Raw genomic sequence first — 18709 nt, 5'->3', positions numbered from 1 at the left:
TGCGTCATTTCTATTTTAAAGATATTTAGTTGGTTCCATGCTTTATCTCAACACTATAAAACTAGGTCTGTAATAAATTATTGGTCTTGTAGACTTGTTTGTGAATATAGAAGTAACTTACTTGTTAGTTTTTATAGAAGTTGCGTTATATTTTTTAATTACTTAGTATAACAAATTACAGATTTATATTGCCGCACTCTGGAAATAAGGATAATTTCAAATTTAAATTAAAATATAGGGTGTTTTATAATATCTTTTGGCTAGCACAGATTAACAACACAACCTGTAACGTTGTAACTTATATTAAATAATGAAACTACAAACCTATTTGTAAATATCTTATATCTTTAATTTTGTTAGATGTGTAGAGCTTTAGCACACTAATCAATCACTGTGTATGTCAAAATTGTTTAAAGTTTTATTTATAATTCTACAAATTTTAACACTGCAAATTATTTTTAATAGAAAACGTATTTTTGATATATGATAATTTTAAATGAAGTCATCCTTCATTCTGGTAAGTTTATTTCTACCCCAGCCAAAATCACAAGAATTATTGTTAGAGTGAAATGTTCAGTTGAAGTAATAATGATTATATCTAATCATTGCGCCATTATCAGTTTATCTCTGAATGTGTACTCCAGTTTAAAACATTATATGAAATAAAAAATATAAAAAATCTGCCGTAGAAGTAGTACTACTTAAAAATTTAACCGAGTTTCTAAACATGGTCAAAGGTAAGAGGTTCGTGTTAAACAAGGTCTTCGAAGGATTTCCAAAAGAAGATGACTTCAAAATGGAGGAATATGAGTTGCCATCAATAAAATATGGAGGTAAGTTGAAATATTGAAATAAAATTATTACATAAATTACTTATAGCAAACTTTTATTTTTTCTTACCAAAACCTAAACAAAACAAGTAGGTAATTGGACTTCGTAAGTCCATGGCTTTTACTTAAAGTAATCGAACATAGAACATGAAGTCAATATTTGAACTATTTGTGTAACTTTGCATTGATTTATATACGATTTCACTAATTTTGAGTCATTTTTACTAAACTTTTGGTCATAATATTGTTAAAACGGAAATGATTTCAAAACCGGGACTAAAGAGTCAAGCTCGACTTTTCAATACTCTTCGATTGATATGTCACATGTACTATTTCCGCGACTATAATATAACACTTCCGGTTAGAACTTTTTAACCAAACATTATATAAAAACCAAAAATATACTCTGGACCTCGGAGGTAAACTACACTATGTCATTTTAAGCAACTTTTCAGTAGATCAGTTTAAATATTTTAAAAATCCTATATATCTCATAATTGGGTATCTTTCGGTCTGAAAGGCAATGTGATAATATTTTAATCATAACATATAACTAGTTTGTCCAATACAAATAATAAAACGTTAAAATTTGCCCTAATTACTGTAATTAATCATATTTTACAATGAATATAGTTAGTCGAGAAAATGAATCTGAAAAAATGGCAAAACCTCGCAATTTTTTCGTCCAGCATCGATTTGTACAAAAATTTGGAATTAGGCTCATTACACCCTCTAGTTCATTTTCTATATTGAGTCGTTGTACGCTTTTGGTTTTTTAAGGGTGAAAACTACCTCTAATGGTAAAAAATTATAAAATAACATTTTAAACTTTAATATTGTCAACATTTGGTTCTTATTAGTTACATAATTATTGTTTTTTGCTTTAAGATATACTATCATAATATTTCAACCCTTAAAGCCACCCTTGTTGGAGGTATATATAAAAAATTTACTTATCCTAAAAGAATCATTTCGGCTTGCATCGATTTACATAAAAATTTGGGATTAGGATCATCTCACCCTGTACTTCATATTCTATATCATGCTTAAGGGCGTTGATTATTTTTAGGGGAGTAAACTGCCCCTTATTTTCAAATATTATATAAAAACATTTTAAACTTTAATATGGGTAAAATTTGGATTTGATTGGTTAAATATTGATTGTTTTATACGTTAGTATATAATATTATAATATTATAATATTTCAACCCTTAAAAACCACTCTTAATAACACTACAGTTTTTATAAGTAGATATTTTAATAGACCCATACAGAAAAAAAGTAGAATTAAAGAATTACAAAAACATTTATTTACACAAAAATACGAATTTACAAATATGTACAAATACAAATACAAATTGTTTTTTAGTCATGTTCCAGTATACGAATCGGTTCTGTTGTACTATACATACATTGAAAATTATCCATAAGCGGACTATTCGAATTTTTCGAAAAAAAAATTCGTTTTATAAACATAGCTCCTTCAATTTTGGCGATAAAAAGTGTTTTCAAAATTGACTATATAGGATTTTTAAAGTGTTATAAGACTGTGTAAACTAAATTTCGTAAGATCCCTTAGTTTTCAATTAGGGTGGGTTTAAAGGGCTTGAATAAGGGGGTGTTTGCTTGTAAATAGAGGTTTTAAACAGCTATATCTCACTAACTGTTCACTGTAATGACAATCTATGCACAGGGAAATTTTAGTAATTTAAAAAGCTACAATTTCGTGGTCAATCATTTTTTTCGTATCTCCAGTATTTTCGGATATATTTTTAAGTAAATGGTGAAAAATTGGAAATTTCAAAAAATTCATTTTTCTTTAAACTCAAATTTTTCTAAAATTAGGCCATTAAAATAGGTCAAACTTCTTGGGTGTATTGATAGTACAAATGTAAAAGGAATTACAGAAAGGTGAGGACCAATTTTTAGTAAGGAGGGTAGTTAGGGGGTTATTTTCACTGATTTTTTCATAGAGAAAAGCAGGTACCGACCATTTTTTTTATCATAAGTCACTTAATTTTCAGGCTAGAAACTTTTTATTATTATTTTTTGAAAGTACTAACTATATACTTGAAAAAATATTATTTAAGTTTTCCTCGAAAAATGCAAAGTTTTTCCGTTATTTGGCTGTGAATATTTCAAATTATGCATTTGACGAAAACAGCTAACTTTTAACATGCTCTATCTCGGTTTGTATTGGTCTTAAAGATATTACAGAAAAAAAATTTGGTTTGTGTTACTAAAAGATACAATTTACATATCTACAGTTTTTTTGATTAAATGCATATTGTTCGAGGTATTCTCAAAAAACTCTCTAAAAAAGTCAATTTTTTAAAAACCGAAAATCCGATGTCAAATTTCTCATCTTTGATACCGTCCTTGGGTTATAAGCTTTTATTCGGCACCTCATTTATCATTCTATCTGTATTAATAACGAACGAGTTATATTCGCGGACGGCCGAACAGACGGATAGGCATTAATGAAACCGGAAATATATATTAGTTCTCGCCTTGCTAAGACGCGTTGAATAATATATCACTTGTACTATTCCGGTGACTTTAAAACAGTACTCCCGATCGCATTTCTAAAACCAAAAGTCCTAGGTCAAATTTCTCACCTCTCTTGGATTATAAGCTTCTATTCGACATCGCATTTGTCATTCTTCCTGACATAATGGAGAGGAGTTGAGTGTACGGACGGACAGACGGACGGAAGTACAGACTAACGTGGATAATTCAATGTTTCCACATTTTTCAAAATTTTGTGAAAACAATATTTATGAACATAAAACCGCTCAAGCATTTTGGCAACATTGCCTATTTTTCGATTATTTTGCAACTGCATTTTAATCGTGAGACCACTAGTGCTTTTGGTGATATTTAAAACTGTCTATTCAATTATGTTCAGTAATACAGTTGCCCAACAGCGTACTATAAGATCGCTACTTTGTTATAATAAAAACATTTGCCGAAGTCTCAAAATTAAAAGATTTTTTTCAACTTTAGATTCATTAGCATTGAAAATGAGTTTTTAGTAAATATATTGTAACAAAATAATTATTGACCTACCCTCGTATACCAGCTCCCGTCTCCGCACAGACAGAACACTATCGATGTTTCGAGATACGCCGATGCAGCGCCGATGACGTGCAAGCGGTCGAGTCACATGGACATAGCTGGAGATATATAGATATTTCTGGAATATCTGTATCGCATATATAAATAGGACATATTTGTAAATAGAGTTAGTCTTAAGCTAAAGTTTGTAAAGTAAACTTGTATAAATAAAAAATAAAGTCGTATATAAATTACGAACCGCTGGTTTTATTGTAATTAGAAGTAATTACACTAATCACGCTACAGTTGGTGTCGGTGTTCAGTTAACTTAGTGCGTTATAAATAAGTGAATTACAGAGAGACTTTAAAAGACCTTTGGACTTTATTCGTCGGGAATAGTTAAAGTGCGTTGATTGTTCGGTATTCGGAAAGACTGTTAAAAGACATTTTGGAAAGTACGTGTGTGCCGACCAAAGATGTTGCTACAAGAACTTACAGTAAAACAGCTCCGTGAACAGCTCGAGGAACGGGATCTGGACAGCAGTGGGCTCAAGATAGTCCTACAAGCACGACTCGAGGATGTCCTCACGAAGAACGGAGAAGACCCAAAGACGTTCCACTTCCAGTCAGCAGAACAAGTAATCTTATCGAAATTAAAAACTGTTTCTGAAACGATCGATGAAACTTCTAGAAGAAGCGACGAGAAACTTGAAGAAGTTAGTAGAAGAAGCGACGAGAAACTTGAAGAAGTTAGTAGAAAAAGCGACGAGAAACTTGAAGAAGTTAGTAGAAGAAGCGACGAGAAACTTGAAGAAGTTAGTAGAAAAAGCGACGAGAAATTCGAAAATGTTGCTAAAAGATTCGATGAGACTTCTCAAATAATTAAAGAGGTCTGTAGGCAAAACAACGAAAAACTAGAAGAAGTTTGTAAACAGAACAATGAGAAATTTGAAGAAGTTTCTAGAACATTCGATAAGATGCAGAAAAGTGTAGAGACCGTAGAAGAAAAGATCAAACAGCTAGAGAGCAGGATAACCGATACAAAAGTACAACCATCAGTTAATGCAGCAACGTTAGATCCTTTAGTGAAAGATGAACTACCGAGAGACGAAACGTCGCATAATATGAGATTCAAATTACCACCATTTGATGGAAAGTCCTCTTGGTCCATATATCTTAGACAGTTTGAAGCTATTGCGACCGCCAATCATTGGACCGAACAAGAAAAGGCTGTTTCCTTGACTGCTGCTTTACGAGGTGATGCTGCAGATATATTAAGGTCAATTCCCAAGGGTCAAGAAAATTGTTACCAGACCTTGTTCACTCGTCTAGAAAAACGCTATGGAGATGCCCATCTACAACAAGTATACAAAGCACAACTGCGAAGTAGAAGTCAACGAGCAAGTGAGAATCTGCAAGAATTTGAAGCAGATGTGGCTCGTGTGGTGCGGTTGGCTTATCCAGAGGTGCCAGACAGCGTTTTAGAAGAAATTGCAGTAGATACCTTCGTCAATGGGCTGAAAGATAATGAACTACAGAAAGCTTTACGACTAGCAAGACCGAAAGTTTTAGATGAAGCACTTGCTATTGCATTGGAACACGAAACGGCTAGTCAAACTTCACGAGGCCATAGAGTAAGAACCATTGAAGAAAGTGACGAACACAACGATGAACGTCTGGAGGAAATGATACGGAGAGTATTAAGTAATCAGATGCCAAAGAGACGCGAGCCTAGATGTTGGAATTGTGGAGACGTAGGCCACATTCGTCGTAATTGTAAGAAGATCGTACAGCCGTCGGAAAACTAGAGCGGGTCGACACCAAGGGGCAACTGCCGACCTCGAGAAATAGAGCCCCCATAGTAACTGTCAACCTTACGTCCTCCGGTGGAATCCACAACTTATACATCGAAGGTCGTATCAGTAATAGATGTAGATCATTTTTGGTGGATACAGGTGCAACGAGAACTATCGCACGTCCAGATGTAGTACGAGACCATAATAAATTATCACCTGCAACAGTAAAGCTTAGAACAGCGACTGGTGAGCTAATTAATACATATGGCGAGGCTAATATGTCAGTATCCATTGGCCAGACCACAGTTGAACATCAAGTATTAATTGCCGAGATCTCCGACGAATTCATATTGGGGATGGACGTACTAAGGAAAGTGGGGGCAATATTGGATGTTCAAAATGGAGTTCTCAAGATCAATGGTGAAGAGTTGCCCTTTCACGACGACAAAGAAGATGTCATCCGCTTACTTACTACATGCGACGTAACCATACCCGGTAATAGTGAGAAAATTCTGATGACCATGCTTGATGGACACTGCCGAGAGGGAAGTTTAAGGATGGTCGAAGATGTGGATAATGTCGAGTTCCTAACGGCGAAAACTTTGGTAAAAGTTCGAGATGTGATCCCTGTAAGAGTTATGAATTTAAGGGAAACTGCTATCAAGTTAAGTAGAGGAGCTTTGATCGGGCAGTGTGTTCCCGTGGCTTCAATTTGCTCTGTGAATACCAATGAGAAATCATCGAAGGCGAAGTATCCAAAGGAGCTTGTTGAGATGATCATTGAAAGATGCCAAGATCTTGATCATGAACGAACGGAAAAAGTGACATATATGCTGATAGAGTATCAAGATGTTTTTGCTATTGACACGAAGGATAAGGGAAAAACAAGCATAGTAACGCATAAAATAAATACCGGAGACGCTCAGCCAATCAGACAACGGCCTAGACGACTTCCATTTGCGAAAAGAGATGAAGCCGAAGAGATTATCAAGGATATGGACAAACAAGGGGTAATTGAACCATCGAACAGTCCATGGACATCACCAGTAGTTCTGGTAAAGAAGAAAGATGGTTCAACGCGTTTTTGTATCGACTACCGCCAGCTCAATGCGGTAACAAAAAAAGATAGTTATCCTTTGCCCAGAATAGACGATACATTGGATACTCTCTCCGGTTCTCGTTGGTTTTCCACACTCGATTTAAAAAGTGGATATTGGCAAGTAGACATGGAGCCAGCCGATCGGGAGAAAACCGCATTTTCGATAGGATCAGGGCTTTGGCAGTTTACGGCTATGCCGTTTGGTTTATGTAATGCCCCTGCCATATTTGAAAGATTAATGGAGGCAGTTTTAAGAGGTCTAACATGGAAAACATGCCTGGTTTACTTGGATGATGTAATTGTGGTTGGAAGGTCCTTTGATGAACATGCCAAGAATCTAATAGACGTCTTTCAACGATTGAGAGCAGCGAACTTGAAGTTAAGTCCGAAGAAATGTCACATGTTTCGACGAGAAGTTAAGTACTTAGGACATATTGTATCGAGTAATGGTGTAACAGCTGATCCTGAAAAGATTGATGCAATTAAAGATTGGCCAGTACCAAAAGATAAACATGAAATTAGAAGTTTCCTTGGCCTATGTACATATTACCGACGATTTGTTAAAGGATTTGCCAATATCTCCAAGCCCCTAACAAAGTTGACGGAGGAGGGCAAAGAATATACATGGAGTGAGGAGTGTCAAAAAGCTTTCGAACAACTACAAAGGGCTCTGATCAGTGCACCGATATTAAGCTACCCGGGACAGGCAGGAAAATTTGTTTTGGATACCGATGCTAGCAACAGTGCCATAGGAGCTGTTCTCTCACAAATCCAGGATGGACAGGAAAAAGTCATCGCTTATTTCAGCAAAGTCCTGTCGAAACCAGAAAGAAACTATTGCGTTACCAGAAGAGAACTGCTGGGTGTAGTGAAGGCTTGCGAACATTTCCATAAATACTTGTACGGCAGAAAGTTCCTTCTTCGAACAGATCACGCTGCTCTAAAATGGCTCATACAATTCCGTAATCCAGAGGGCCAGATGGCAAGATGGTTGGAACGACTTCAAGAATATGATTATGAGATAGAACACAGGGCCGGAAGAGTTCATTCAAATGCTGATGCCCTTTCGAGACGACCATGCAGTGCAAATTGTAATCACTGTGCCAAATTAGAGGAACGATTTTGCCCCGTGAGACGAACCACCGTCGTTAATGAGCAATGGCAGCCACAACAGTTACAAGAAGCCCAAGAAGACGATCCATGTATAAAAAGAGTATTGGATTGGATGCGTCGAGGTGAGAGACCTAGTTGGCAAAACATTAGTGCATGTAGTCCGGAAGTCAAGGCCTACTGGAGCCAATGGAATTGCCTGATACTAAAAGATGATCTTCTGTACAGAACCTTTGAGAACGATGATGGTACAGAATCTAAGCTTCAGTTGATTGTACCTAAAAGTAAAGTGTCAGAAGTATTGCGTCAGTTGCATGACGGTACATCAGGTGGACACTTTGGTATTACGAAGACTCTGCAAAAGGTTCGAGAACGGTTCTATTGGGTGAACTGTAAAGATGATGTAAGAAGATGGTGCCGGAAATGTGAACTGTGTGCATCCGGTAATGGTCCAGTTGGTAAAAAGAGAGCACCCATGAGACAGTATAATGTTGGAAGTCCTATGGAAAGAGTAGCAATCGACATTGCAGGTCCATTTCCAGAAACCGATGCTGGAAATAAATACATTCTGGTAGCCATGGACTATTTTACGAAATGGACCGAGGCCTATGCATTACCGAATCAAGAAGCTGCTACCGTTGCAGAGGTACTTGTTGAAGAATTCTTTAGCCGATTTGGTGTTCCCTTGGAGATCCACTCCGACCAAGGGCGAAACTTTGAGTCAGCTCTTTTCCAAAACGTTTGTAAATTGATTGGTGCCAATAAGACCAGAACAACACCCCTGCATCCTCAATCAGATGGAATGGTCGAGAGGATGAACCGAACGATGGGTAAACACTTGTCCAAAGTTGTATCTGAACATCAGCGAGATTGGGACCAACACATTCATTTATTCCTGATGGCCTACCGCTCGGCCGTGAATGAAACTACAGGTCAAACACCAACCTGCCTGATGTTGGGTCGTGAAGTTCGTTTGCCCTGCGACCTAGAGTTTGGCTGCAGACCTTCCGAGGAATATGTTGCAGGCGAAGAATACGTAGACCGCCTGAAGTTACGAATGAACAACATTCATGAACTTGCCCGACAACACATCCAGATAGCCAGTGACAGAATGAAAGATCAATATGATTCTCGCTGCAAGAATGAAAGCTTCGAAGTAGGTGATCTTGTCTGGCTTTATAATCCACAACGTCGTCGAGGCCTGTGTCCTAAACTGAAAAGACAATGGGAAGGTCCGTATGAAGTTAAGAAGAAAATAAATGACGTAATATACAGAATTAAGAAGTTACCAAACGGTAAACCAAAAGTTATTCACATAAATCGTCTTGCACCATATGCTGGCTCAAATGAAACAGAGGAAGCCCGAGTCCTCCAACAGGAGATGAAAGATGCACCACAGCCAAGTTTTAAGGAATTTATGTCAAATTACGCAGAAAGAAAGAGTGCTAGATTCGGCGTGACCACAGAAGTTCAGCAAGATCTGTTTGGTGTTCCAGAAAACGTCTCTCTAGCCCACTGTGTTGCCCAAGACCTCGAGATGACTAAAGGAATCTCGTCCGTATTCAATAGAAAGTTCGGCCGCTTGGACGAGTTAAGGAATCAACAACCTAAAATTGGAAGAGTATTGCGATTGGAAGATGGTCCTCGATCTTTGCTGTATATAGTGACCAGGAAGTCTTATACGGACACGCCAAGCTACGAGAACATATGGCGTGCTCTAACTAATTTGAAGAAAATGGTCTGTAATTATGACATCAAAGATTTGGCTTTACCAAAAATTGGCCATGCAGTAGAAAATCTGGATTGGAAGATTGTGAGAAGCATGCTGGAAGTGATCTTCAGAGAAACTGGCGTACGGATTACTGTGTGTTGCATGAACCCAAAGATGTCATACCCGTCAAAGACAGTAGACTGTTACTTCTTTTCTAGGGGTGTATGCAGAGCTGGAGAATCCTGTAGATTCCGCCATCCTGGGCCATCTAGAGTTGCTGATTGGGACGCTCAGATCTTAAGAGGGGAGCAGTGTAACAAAATAATTATTGACCTACCCTCGTATACCAGCTCCCGTCTCCGCACAGACAGAACACTATCGATGTTTCGAGATACGCCGATGCAGCGCCGATGACGTGCAAGCGGTCGAGTCACATGGACATAGCTGGAGATATATAGATATTTCTGGAATATCTGTATCGCATATATAAATAGGACATATTTGTAAATAGAGTTAGTCTTAAGCTAAAGTTTGTAAAGTAAACTTGTATAAATAAAAAATAAAGTCGTATATAAATTACGAACCGCTGGTTTTATTGTAATTAGAAGTAATTACACTAATCACGCTACAATATCGTCGCCAACATTTAAAAGTGCTGGGGGATCATTTCATTTCAATGTGAAATGATCTTGTGGTCGATGGTTCAGGCCTTAGCCTTGGCTAAAAAAGGCTAACGTAGTATTTTAAATGGATCTGCTGCTTAGCATTGATTTATGTATTAGCAGTATGTATAGAAAGAGATGAGGGCTTGTGTCTTGGTATTACTCCTACAAAGACCCCACCGGAAGAGCGAGTAAATTTATGAGTATGTATTTATTAGCAGTAGGTATGCCAAGAGATGAGGGCTTGTGTCTTGGTATTACTCCTACAAAAATCACATCGGAAGAGAGAGTAAATTTAAAAACCGAACTATAGGTCAATTAGCATAAAAATTGTAAAGTAATGGCAGATATGCGCTTAAAGAAGCAACTTAGAAAAATAAGTATACTTACTTATAAAATAAGTACTTATTTTCTTAAACTAATCAATTTAACATTTTATTTTCAGAGTTTTTAACAGAAGCTGTCTATCTCAGCGTCGACCCATACATGAGAGCCTACATATCTGAAATGTCTGTGGTTGGGAAAACCATGATGGGAACTCAAGTTGCTAAGTTAGTAAATATATTTATTAAAATGTTTAAATCTTACATGAATTTTACATATAGTCCGTCCGCTATAACTTTTTCCATGCAAAAAGTCAAAACAAATTGAAACGAACGTCGATGTGTATATACATTTTGTATACTGTATACTATATACTACACACATCGGCGTATGTTTCACTTTCTGTTTTGACTTAATTTGATTGAAAATGAATCATACTGCATGGAAAAAGTTATAGCGGACGGACTATATGTAATTAAATTCCTTTTTTTTATACAAAAAATATAAAGCCATCGAAAAAAATAGTAACTAGAGCAGAGCTGGGAATCATTTTTTCTTGTTTTGGATGATTAGTCGAGATTCTTTAATCGAAAATTTTAGTGATTTTATTGGTGTTGGTGAATCACAATTAATTTCAATAATAATTTATTTTATTATGTTCGTGATGTTTCGAATTTTAATCCGAAAAGCGTTTTCAAAAAAAAATTTGTAAAATTAAATTTTACAATTTATTTTTGAAAAATATCAAAATATTACTATTATCGTTTTTTTAACAATTTCCGGATTAGAAATCGAAGTATCAAAAACAAATGTACTAAATACTAACTACATCCAATTCTGGTTTAATCCCATATAATTCCAAAACAGTTTTAGAACTATAGTATAGTTTCAATAATTTGCACAGCCTTCCGTGGCATTTCTAAAGACTTTAAGTTAACTATATCAACACACAACAATTATTATGTGGTACGTATGTATGTACATCTCCGGTCACTGAATACGTTAAAGTGTAAACCCATAAATATCTAGTACATAGCTGATTTTTTGAATTTTTACCTCTTTTTACCTCGTTTAAACGCACTTTATCTACTCTATCTCATATTATGTATAAGTTTTTAGTTTGTGAAAACTGTCATTATAGATAGCGGTGCGTGAAGGATTTAAAGTGTGCGTGAAGGATTTAAATTGTGCGTGAAGTAACAATGTATTTTAAATTTGATCTACTTTTTCGCACTGTTTTTTGGCACACTTTCATATAATCAAATATCCCTAACTTTCGCGTTGTCATGGTGATGACATGTGAGCAATCAATTACAACAAAAGTTTTGACAGTTTTGTGATTTGAAAGAAGTTAGAATTTTTAAATGTCAAAGTTCTAAAAATTGTAGAATAGAAATAAATTCCAGTGACGAAGAGTTACAGTTTTTTTATTTGTTTATCGTAGATAAAATATTGTATGAAACTGTGCGTGAAGTACTTTTTGCGAACTTACGCGATGTAGAGCACTCGCTCCGCTGTCGCTCGTGCTCTAAACATCGCGTGCGTTCGCAAAAAGCATACTTCACGAACTGTTTCATAAATAACTATTTTACATCAGTGACGTTAATTACAGTGGTGGATCCATAATCGGTCGATTAAAATTAAAAAATCAAAATAAAGTTGATCCGTGCCCATTGAACTGGCAAGAACCTAGTATTTTCGAGCAGGGAAACAGGTTGTCCTTTGAGCATGTATTCAATTTAATCTACTAACATCGACTTTTAGTCACCATATTTTCTTAAAATATACTATGTAAACCAACCTTATACTATAAGGTTGCCACTTTAAATAGTGTGCTAGTTCCACCTACTCAGCAGAACGCACTGAAGATGTTCTGAATTAGAACGAAAACGTTTTGCAATCCTTTCGATTGATATTTTATGAAGTTTTTAATAAACAAAATCAATGGGAAAATACCCATTTACTTCTGTATGATTTTTGAATAAACGATTTTTTACCAGTATACAACTTGAAGTTTTTACTTCTGTATGAGTTTTTCAAAATAAAATAAATCTTAAGCCAAAAAAGGCGGAAACTAAAATTCGGATTATCATCCTCTCTGTTTTTTAATATATAAATATAAAGCAGAAAGGAGTGATGCATTAATTTATGAAACCTATAATTGCATTCACGCCTTGTCGTTCACCGTGATAATAATCTTTAGTGAACTAGTTTTTTTATACCCACAAAAGTGAATAAAAATAAAATAAAATTAAAAGATGAGTAAGAGTTCATTTCAGAATAGGGCTTCCACTCTCTGCTTATGCACATTTCGGTTTCATAAATCTCCTCAGAGCACCTCCGTACAAACACAAGTTTACAAAATGTAACAAAATGGAAATTATAAGTTCAAAAAGAAGTTTTTGAATAAAATGGATATGTTATTGATTACATAAACAAGTCTGGGTTAAAAATATCCAACTTTTGGACGCGTATAGCTTTTTTATTTTATTTTGCAGTACTCGCGAAATTTTTGACAAACACTTTGACGTTTAGTGAATCCGTACGACACTAAGATTTTACAGTATTACAACGTAAAAATAAAGGTGTAAACTATTCAGTGGCCGCAGCTGTGCGTATAATAAGTACTTCACCAATCAATTGATAATTTTTATCTAGTGTATGTTTTCTGATCGTCCAGATTAGTTACTGACTGTCGTTTTCATTGTAACTGCATGCCTTTATCGGGAGTAATGAAATCAGCCCCGAATATAATGTGCAAATTTGAAATAGGTGTAATTATTTTAAAATTATGTCTGATTGGGTAATCATAATATTTAAATGGAATAAAGTTACACCAGAAAAGGGAATGAAGAGCATTTTCAAGAGATAAATATGAATATTAGATACGAAAATATGAATTACAATTAATTATGTGTACGTCAATTGTCTAGAGAGGGCGGAGCCTCGTAACCCTTCCGCACCAGGGGTCACTGCTTATAGTAAAAGATCAATAATTATACATGCAAAAATGAAACGGTTTAAACTTTTTAGACATAAAGGATCATCCCATCTAGATACCTAGTAAGCTGCTTACTATAAACCGAATTAGCTACTAAGTTTTTGTAAAAATAAGGCATTATAATATGAAATGTGAGTTTTTATTTTAAATCAATTTTATGATGTTATATTGGCTTATTAAAAAAACTTAAGAATTTTAAATTTTATTTCCTTTTTTTTATTAGAATATTAGAGAGCAAAAATGCAAAGTACCCTCCAGGTAAATACGTTGTTGGTACCTTTGGATGGCAAACTCATACAGTTTCCAATGACGAACGACTTCGCTTGGTTCCAGATCTTGAAGGGTTGCCTCCTTCACTTTGTCTTGGAGTACTAGGAATGCCAGGGTAAGAAAATTAGCTATTGTACTAAAATTTATGATTAAAATTTAAATCGCCTATGAAAAAGACTGTTAAAAAATAATATCCGTGTAAAGTTATGTATAAATTAACTCGAAATAAAGAATTTAAAACAAAAATAATTTATCAAAAAAACAAATAAGAACAGAAGATACAACTTAAACTCGGCACGTATGTCGCTACAGATACTATAGTTTGCCTCAAGCATTCTAAGATTTGGAACAGACCTGCTCAGCATGTTCATGGATGCAAAGTGCCACACGTTCTGGCAGGAACAGATTCCAGAGGAATTAGAGTTGGTTATTTAAATAGTCGTTATTTTTTATACTTATAATAAAATACCGGTTCCGACCTAACAATAAAGCAACTGTTTCCAACCTGTTGTACAATAATCCAAGAGGTTTAGAAACAACTTATGCAACGTACCAACACTTATTACAGTAATCTAGGTAGATAGAAGAAAATCAACATATTGTCAGTGTTGAGCATTGGGCTATAAAAAGCTCACTATAGAGTAGCAGACTACAGATACAAAGAAATAATAGACCACGTCTACAGAAATACTACAATCAGAATAAAACTGCACGAATATACAAACTCTACAGCGATAAAAAGAAGAATAAGACAGGGTGACACCATATTACCAAAGCTATTTAATCATGTATTAGAAGACATGCAAGAAATTACAATGAAAAATAAAGGAATCAAAATAAATGGACAATACTTAAGTCACCTTTCACCTTAGATACGCCGATGAGATCGTCCTGATAGCTAACAGTCAGCAAGAACTGAAAGATATGCTCGAAGAATTAGAACACCAGGCAAAAACAGTAGGTCTAAAAATGAATCTAGGCAAAACAAAGACGATGACAAACACAGAACAAGATACTGCTATCACAATTCGAGGAAGTGAAATACAACAAGTACGAGAATAAATTTATATATTTATATATTTGGGGCAATTAATAAACGCGAGCAGAGAAAATCAAACAGAAGAAATTAAAAGACGTATAAGATTAGCATGGGCGGCATTTGGCAAATTGAGCTACATCCTGAAGAATAAGAAATTTACAATCGTCAATGCATACAAGCATCGTCAAAAGTCTTCAAATAGTGTGTGTTACCAGTAATCATGTATGGAGCGCAAACTTGGACACTAACCAATAATAATATAGATAAACTAGACAGATGTTACAAATACGCTTGATGTTGCTTGAAGGAGACAAAACGGAACGAGTGGATTCGAAATATTACAAAGTCGAAGGATATAAAAGAAAAAGTAAAAGTAGCCGCATCTAAATGGAAGTTTGCGGGGCACAACAACAGACACAGATACGATAGGTGGAACAAGGAAATACTACACTGGACACCATACGAATACAAAAGAAGTAGAGGAAGACCACAGATGAGATTGGTTTTTGACCGAGGCAAGCCGGTTCCAGATGGATTAACTAAGCTTAGGACAGACACAAATGGAGACAAAAAGGGAAGGCCTACGTCCTAAATGGATAACATGGGCTACATAGATACATAGATAGATGTGATGGCAAGATCAGATTGAATTCTATATTTACCATAACATGTCCATTATCTCGGACCCTATTATGGGGTAACAGAATACGGAATGTTTTCTTCACTTCTGGTGTAGATATTTGGTGATATTAAATGTGAAAATTGTGATTTGTGTTATGCACTAGTAATTAATAGCATTAACATTATGGGAATATTACACGCTAAGCGTGTATTTAAATTTAATTGCGTGTTATTTTTGTGTGCAAAATTTAATTTATCTCTTTTTAATTTATCTATATTTTGATGTTGTACTATCACATTTTCATTTTTTTTATTACATCTATCAATTAGTAATTTGTTATAGAAACACAGCATATTTTGGATTTCTTGAGATATGTCAACCAAAACCAGGTGAGACTGTTGTAGTTTCAGGAGCTGCCGGAGCTGTTGGCAGCCATGTTGGTCAAATTGCAAAAATTAAAGGATGCACAGTTATAGGCATTGCAGGATCAGACGAAAAAGGAAAATGGTTGACGGAGGAACTTGGATTTGACCATTTTATCAATTACAAAACGGCAAATGTAGCGGAAGAACTAAAAAATGCTGCACCCAAGGGCGTAGACTGTTATTTTGACAATGTAAGTAATAATATATTATACTATTTGATAGATTTTTCCTGCAACTGTTCCAAGTACAATTGTTTTTTTTTTATATTTTGAGTATTTAAATCATTTAATAATATTTTACTTTGCGATGTACTAAACGTCAGTTGAAATATTTATTTGGTAAAAATAACACATAAATAGCCCATAAGGGATTTTTATTCATCTACAAGTCTTTTATCAACAGTAAATGTAAAATTACATTTAAAAAATTCATACAGTTTTCGACATGCTAAACGGTCAAGTCGTTTACATTGGACAAACATGCCAACACTTAGGATCCAGAATTAAATCACATAAATATTATGAAAATATATAAATAAAATACATAAATAAAAACAAAATAATTCATTTCATTGTGAATAATCAAAAATATACCGGCATTTAAAAGCTTTATCATGAAACTTTTTTTTTAGGTTGGCGGAGTACTTAGTTCCGCAGTTATACAACAAATGAACCTCTACGGTAGAATATCAGTATGTGGATCAATTTCAAGTTACAACGATACTGAAACACCACTTGGTAATTAGAGTCATATTAGTTCTGAATATTTCGGATATTTTTTTAATTATGTAGTCATACAAATCCTTCGCAGCCACATCAGACGTGCAAAGCCGTCTCTTCATTCTTTAAATAAAACCGGCAGAAATTCTATTTTCTTAATTTATTTCTATATGGGTGCTTTTAATCTTATCTCATTTATGTGTTGCGTAATTGGTAAAACGCAAAGCCTTTTCTTATGTTTTTGACATCCGAAAAATGGTTCTGTGGCAAATAATGGAGTGTATCCTCCTTTATGGTCCGGTATACAAAAAGCTTCAACTTATTTCGACTCGTAACTGAAATAAGGACATTTAAATTGACCCACATGCCACACAAGCTTTGAATCGACCTGTATGGAACTGGTAGCGTTTAAGTCTACTTGACTTGAGTGGACATATGCACCTAAAAAAAGGAGACCACAAATTGCTTGCAAGAGAAAAGGTGGAAAAAAATGACCAAAGAGATAGGTGGAGTGTACAAATTGTGGTAGGTAGGGAAAGTTAATATTAGGAATAGAGTCGGAATAAATGCTGGTAGAGCAATTAGGAAATAAAGCAGTGAAATTGTACCAAACTGCTGTTTTTGTTTACGTGAGCTTCAGGTCGATCTTCTAATTACTTGTCCCGGCAAATTAAATATCCTCTCACCTGAGTAATGGTGGAGTTCTTGTAAAGATTGTTTTGGTAGATGCGACAACTAGTATTAGTTCTACTTCTTTTTCGTGTTTATGTGCAATAATTCTGCTTGTTCAATACTCCTCCTACAGTTTTGTTGGGTGGATCGAGTAGCTCGACAGAACTGTTGCCGGTCCCAAGCAAAAATAAAGGAGGGGGTATACAGACAAGCTAGCACCCTACTGAAAGCCCACTACAGCTCATAGAAACAGGATTATGCCTCGGAACAGAATCTGATATTACGTCTGGGTATGCACTAATCCCCGCACTAATTCGAGATTGCTCCGGAAAAACTTCCTTGAGCAATGATTGACAGGTGATCTACATATCAACTTCTAACCTGTGAAATAATATCATAGTCAAAAGCAGGAGCTATTGTGACCTATTAGAATAGGTGGCAAACAATTTTTTTCACGTGTCTCATCAGAAAATATAGCTAATAAACAAGAGTCATATATGAATCAGCAACATGACTAACCAAATTCGACGAATCATGTTTATCTATCTTTGAAGAAAATAGTATACAACATCTTTGGAATGGTTTGTGAAAACAAAACATGAAGTTGTGGATACTACTTTGAGCTGCAGAACATATACACGCAGAACTTCCATGGAAAATATAATATTACTACAATTAAATATCTTCGTATGCAAGGACATGCCAAGATAACTTTCTAAATTATTTTACTAATCATATTCTAGCCGCTTTGTGTTTGACTTACTATTTCTTATCATTTTTTCTAATCATTTTATTATATACCTATATTCTTTTAGCTCCTATGCTCCAACGAGGATTTACAAATAAACAACTCAAAATGGAAGGATTCAACGTTAGCAGATGGCATGACAGATGGATGGAAGGTATTAATCAGAACCTGGAATGGATCAAACAGGGTAAGATCAAATACCATGAGACCATCACTGAGGGATTCGAAAATATGTTCAAAGCTTTTACTGGAATGTTAAAAGGAGAAAACACAGGAAAAGCAATTGTAAAAGTTTAAATAAATTTTTTATATTTGCATTTATTTTACCTTAAAGATCTTAGAATTTGATTTCTTATCATCAGAATCATCATCATCAAAGGCATTGTAACTCGTTATGAACAAAGCCTTCTTCAGAACAATCCCCAACATTCACCATAGCACTGGTATCTCTTCTTCATGCTCTAACCCCAGTAGATTCTTATCATCCTCTAAGCTATTTTGATACCTAAAAAAATCGGTCTTCCTTTGGTTTGTTGTCCAATCAGTCCTCTTCAGTCTAAAACTTTTCTGTTGCTCTTTTCATTCTCCTGATTATATCCCTCTCCAATTAAGGCGTGCTAACCT

General features: G+C 35.1%; 1 protein-coding gene across 1 annotated transcript; it reads left to right on the top strand.

Moving 5' to 3' along the window:
* The first annotated feature begins 644 nt into the window (after positions 1-644).
* On the top strand, positions 645-18418 carry LOC114337759 (prostaglandin reductase 1). Its single transcript, XM_028288293.2, has 6 exons — positions 645-833; positions 10711-10816; positions 13814-13975; positions 15864-16137; positions 16578-16683; positions 18153-18418. The coding sequence occupies exons 1-6, from the start codon at positions 728-730 to the stop codon at positions 18380-18382; spliced, it is 984 nt and encodes a 327-aa protein (XP_028144094.1). The 5' UTR covers positions 645-727; the 3' UTR covers positions 18383-18418.
* The last annotated feature ends 291 nt before the right edge of the window (positions 18419-18709 follow it).

Source organism: Diabrotica virgifera, chromosome 5 (assembly GCF_917563875.1).
Source record: "Diabrotica virgifera virgifera chromosome 5, PGI_DIABVI_V3a".
Taxonomy (NCBI): Eukaryota; Metazoa; Arthropoda; class Insecta; order Coleoptera; family Chrysomelidae; genus Diabrotica; species Diabrotica virgifera.
The sequence above is the reverse complement of the archived record's forward strand: the minus strand, read 5'-3'. Positions and strand labels throughout refer to the sequence as shown.

Bases quoted from the DNA above. Each gene is read 5' to 3' on its own strand.
- LOC114337759 (XM_028288293.2), top strand. From the start codon at position 728: ATGGTCAAAGGTAAGAGGTTCGTGTTAAACAAGGTCTTCGAAGGATTT. The intron at 834-10,710 runs GTAAGTTGAAAT...TTTTATTTTCAG, and splicing joins GCCATCAATAAAATATGGAG to AGTTTTTAACAGAAGCTGTC. The intron at 10,817-13,813 runs GTTAGTAAATAT...TTTTTTTATTAG, and splicing joins ATGGGAACTCAAGTTGCTAA to AATATTAGAGAGCAAAAATG.